The 4,779-nt window shown below is 33.6% G+C and overlaps 1 protein-coding gene across 1 annotated transcript; it reads left to right on the forward strand.

Annotated features, from left to right (window-relative positions):
- LOC105156171 (probable xyloglucan endotransglucosylase/hydrolase protein 28) lies at positions 1,391-4,552 on the forward strand. Its single transcript, XM_011072234.2, has 4 exons — positions 1,391-1,865; positions 2,023-2,123; positions 2,579-2,787; positions 3,706-4,552. Exons 1-4 carry the CDS (start codon positions 1,664-1,666, stop codon positions 4,205-4,207), a joined length of 1,014 nt encoding a protein of 337 aa, XP_011070536.1. The 5' UTR covers positions 1,391-1,663; the 3' UTR covers positions 4,208-4,552.

Below are 4,779 nucleotides of genomic sequence, written 5' to 3' on the forward strand. Positions count from 1 at the left end.
CTATCATTGCTCTTAGCCCTAATCATTCCCAACACCCCCTTTTTTTTCCCCAATAAAAAGTAAAAAAAATAAAAAATATTTGAGTAAAAATTTATCTCTGAAAGCTCCTTTTTGAAGGTATCTTTTGCGTTTGTGATAATTTTTGCACTTTATCCCTCTTTCAAGATTTTGAATTCATTTAATTTTTTTTAATGAAATAAAAAAGGGTTTTATTGAAAATAAAGTCATAAAAACAATTTTAAAAGTGGATTGTAATAAACCCTTTGCTTCCTTATTAAGCTTAATTGTGCAAAAGTTGATTAATGTTATTATTATCTTTAACTTGAGATTACGACAACTTATTTTTATCCGAACCCTCTTTTTCTAAAAATAAAATATGATAGGATAAATATAAAATTAAATTAATTTTTTCAATTTTATTATTAAAAAATCCGAGATAAAAAAAATCCACTGAAATAAGTTAAATTATGATGTAATGAGAGCAGATACGTAAAGATAAATTAAAAGAATTTCACGATTCTTTTATTTTTTCACAAATAATATAGTAATAATTTGAGTTTTATTTAATTTTGGAAAAGATTTTATTTACAAATTATTAGTATAAAATAATATGCTATGTGTAGGTCTAACTAAAATAGTCAACAGCCTCTTTAATGAGATTATGACTTGAAAGACTTTATTACAATTATCATAAACTAGTACAATTGCTTACATTTGTTTATTTATGTAAAACCATATGGTAAGAAACTTTCATTCTTTATTAAAATATTAAAAAAAACATTCCCAAACACTCCTCTGCAAAATAAGTACTATGCTTTTCTAACATATTTATAACTCCCAACTTCGTGTAGTTAATTATTATTTTTAATGAATAATTGTTGCCGTTGTGTTTCGCTCGCTCTATTTATTCTAAAAATAATTATATTTATATTTATGATTTATGGTCTATTTACACATATTAGTCGTATTTTTTACATAATTATAAAAATAATCCCTGACTGCTGAAGAATAAGAGTAGTTTGTGCAATAATATAGATGTTTTTGATGACGTATGTATAATTTTTTAAAAAGCAACGATAAAAATTAAAATTAAATAAGAAGTAATTATGAGAAAATAAAATAAAGTTTGCAGCAGCAGTTGCAGTATTATAATAATTATGATAAGATAAATAATAGTTTAAAGTATTAGCAGTACAAGTTATGTAATATTAATAATAGTATGAAATAATAATAAATGAAGAATAATAAGCATAGTAATATACAATAAGTAAATTAGTGATTTAATATAATAAATAAAAGGGAAATTTGTGTATGTTGTTGTTATATCATACTAACAGGACAGCTTCATTGAACTTGAGCCTCACTGCCCAATAAAACCACCTCTCCTCTCTTTGTCTTCCTTCTCATCGCCTTCTACACACACGCACTCTCTCTCTATCTCTCTCTCTTGCTGTAGAGATTGAGACCCTCTCTCTCTCTCTCTATCACACACACACACACGTACACACCCATTTGGCTTCTATAATACGTCTCTCTTAATATACACAAAAACAAGAAACTCCCAGAAGAAGGCTCTATACAGAGCATTTGCTCCTCAAAAAATTTTGTAATCAAGAAAAAGGAGGAGAGCTCCACTTTTTGTTTTTGTTTTTGTTTTTGTTTTATGGGAGGAACAATGAATTCTAATATGAATGTTTTCACCTTTGCGTTTTGTTCTGCGTTTCTTGTGTTGATGGTTAGTGGGTTTTCAAGAAATCTTCCCATACTGTCTTTTGATGAAGGGTACTCGCACCTCTTTGGGGATGACAATCTCATGGTTCTTAGAGATGGGAAATCAGTTCACATCTCTTTGGATGAAAGAACAGGTCATTTTTCCACCAGAGGATAATATGCTCTCTTTTAAAGTTCCTTCTTTTATTAATGTTATTTGGTTTCAAGTTCTGGTTTTTGCATGATTTCTTGAGGTTTTGGTGGTTTTATCTCTTGAAGATTGGACTTTTAAGAGATGGTTTGTGTGTGCAGGTTCTGGATTTGTGTCACAAGACCTTTACCTTCATGGGTATTTTAGTGCTTCTATTAAGCTCCCTGCAGATTACACTGCTGGTGTTGTTGTTGCCTTCTATGTAAGTGACAAATTGATGATGTAATAATTCTTTCTTCATTTGTTGATGTGCTGTTGATTCTTTCAAAAGTCCATTTGACAGGAATTTTTTACAAAACATGTCTAGAGAGTTTCAAACAAATACCCTGATGTTAATAGTTTTCTAGTAAATAAGCATGGAGGGGTTGGTTTTTGCATGTAAAATACTACCTATTTCTGAAAGACATGGATGAGGGGCTTTCCAGTTTCTTCAGCCTAGTTTGTCCAGTAATTGAAAATAAAAGAAACAATTTCAGTAGTTCTTCATTTCTCTTTGTATATATTTTTTTCAATATTATAACAACCCAATGGAAACTTGTTTTGATATATTTATATATATATATATATATATTCATTTTGTATGGATGTTATCTGTAAATTTCTGGACACAATTGGATTGTACTGATATGGATTTACACTTGAAACAAATTATGACAGATGTCAAATGGTGACATATATGAGAAGAACCATGATGAAATAGACTTTGAGTTCTTGGGGAACATAAGGGGAAAGGACTGGAGAATCCAGACAAACATTTATGGAAATGGAAGCACAAGCATTGGCAGAGAAGAGAGATATGGACTCTGGTTTGATCCCTCTGAGGATTTCCACCAATACAGCATCCTCTGGACTGAGAATTTCATTGTGTAAGTTAAAATCCTTAAGATCTTCAGAAATATAAGGGCCCTTCTTTTTTTTTTTCTTTAATTTCACTTCCCTATCAGTAATTGTCATGCTCATCTCTGCAAAACAGCTTTTGGTTTATTGGTTCTGTGGGCAGTGTTCAAATATATTAAGTAGTATCTTGAATTCTCTTCTCTTTTTCACTGTTCATGGTGACAAAAACATGCTTTCCTTTTCTGGAAATGCATTTGTAACCTTTTTAGCATCCTATGCTCGTTTTCAGTCTCATTTCATCCCTATTTAATGCTACTGAGACACCTTTTTTCTTGGCATGGAATTAGCAATGAACAGTATCTTTCAACAGTGGAGGTAATTCATGTGATTAGCAAATTCTGCTTAGTAGATGTCTTTTTTATTACTAGTTAGTTAATACTCGGAATAATTCTAAAAGAAATACCTCAGACTTGCCAATTTGTAAGAGTTTTCGTGTATCTTGAATGTAAACTCTGGATGGGCTTTGCCTGTTTTGTTGGCTTAACCGTTCTGCTGCTTCATAAACGAATTAGCTTAAATATCGTCCAGAGATGGTTCGGTGAAGCAATTTTGTGATGATTGTCAACTTCACAGCTGTTTTCTTTGAAATTGTGTCGACTTAAAAGCTTGGATGAATGATTACAAAATACGATTGTAATAATCTCAACTTTCATGTAAAAGTAAAAACGTGCTTGTTGGTTCATCTTTCATTTTATTTTGCTTTGCAAACTGCGACTATTGTAATACTTTTTCTTTGCCTTATGCTTTTCTCTTTTTCTATTCGAGTATCTATCGAGAATGGGATGGTGGTCTTGCTGTTTTGCTCACGGATGTGCATTTGGGGAACTCTGTAATCCAGGCTTTGATTATGTTTTGTTTGTTTTCATCGTGTCTTCCCGTTTTTGCAGCTTTTATGTTGATAATGTTCCCATAAGAGAGATCAAGAGGACAGAAGCAATGGGTGGGGACTTCCCCTCTAAGCCAATGTCTCTCTATGCAACAATATGGGATGGCTCTGATTGGGCCACAAATGGAGGCAAATACAAAGTTAGTTACAAATACGCCCCTTACATTGCAGAATTTTCCGACTTTGTCCTCCATGGATGCGCTGTCGACCCAATCGAACAGTCTAAGTGCGACGATGCAGCTAAATTCGCCTCGATCCCCGCCGGCATCACACGCCAACAGAGAGCAAAAATGGTCAGCTTCAGGAACAAGCACATGCAATACTCATACTGCTACGATCGTTCTCGGTACAAGATTCCTCCCTCAGAGTGTGTGATCGATCCCAGCGAAGCCGAACGTCTCCGAGGCTTTGACCCCGTTACATTCGGGGGAGCCCGTCACCACCGTGGCAAGAGACATCACCGTGGTAGGCCGACCCGTGCTGAGGCGGCGTCTTCCATCTAAAGAGGTTCTGATATCTATATATTCACTTGAGCATTATCGTCACTTTCCGTTTCGAGTTGATTTAGGTTCTTTTGGCTGTGAATAGAGGAAAGAAGAGAAGAGAGAGCATAGATATGTTGAGGATGACATTGCTATTCATATATGAGCCACATTGATCATTGATGGGGTATTGTATATATGTCTCATACCTTTAGGTTCCCATCCAGGTTTCCTCATCGGTATTATCACTGTTATTACATCTTTGGCTTCTGAAATTTGAGATTTGATTTGGAGAGATGATGATCTTTTGTACTTTGAACATTTGACACAACCTCAGGTTTCAATAAAAGGATGATGATACATATTTTATTGTAAATGGGTGGTGGTGGGGTGGGGTTGGATAGGATTCCATTTGTTTGAATTTCTATGTTATCAAGTATGTTTGTATTACAACCATGTTTGTTTTTCTATTATGTCCAAAAATTGTTGGTCTCTGTAGTAACTTGTCCTGTTCTGAAAGACCCCTTTATTATTTTATATGGCTGTCTGGAATCTGAGTAAGACTGGGACAGCACAAGAGTTGAAGGAAACTT

The sequence above is a fragment of the Sesamum indicum genome, linkage group LG2 (assembly GCF_000512975.1).
Source record: "Sesamum indicum cultivar Zhongzhi No. 13 linkage group LG2, S_indicum_v1.0, whole genome shotgun sequence".
Taxonomy (NCBI): domain Eukaryota; kingdom Viridiplantae; phylum Streptophyta; class Magnoliopsida; order Lamiales; family Pedaliaceae; genus Sesamum; species Sesamum indicum.

Excerpts from the sequence above, each read along its gene's own strand:
- LOC105156171 (XM_011072234.2), top strand. The coding sequence starts at position 1,664 with ATGGGAGGAACAATGAATTCTAATATGAATGTTTTCACCTTTGCGTTT. Across the intron at positions 2,124-2,578 it reads GTGTTGTTGTTGCCTTCTAT|ATGTCAAATGGTGACATATA; the intron begins GTAAGTGACAAA and ends AAATTATGACAG. Across the intron at positions 2,788-3,705 it reads TGGACTGAGAATTTCATTGT|CTTTTATGTTGATAATGTTC; the intron begins GTAAGTTAAAAT and ends CCGTTTTTGCAG.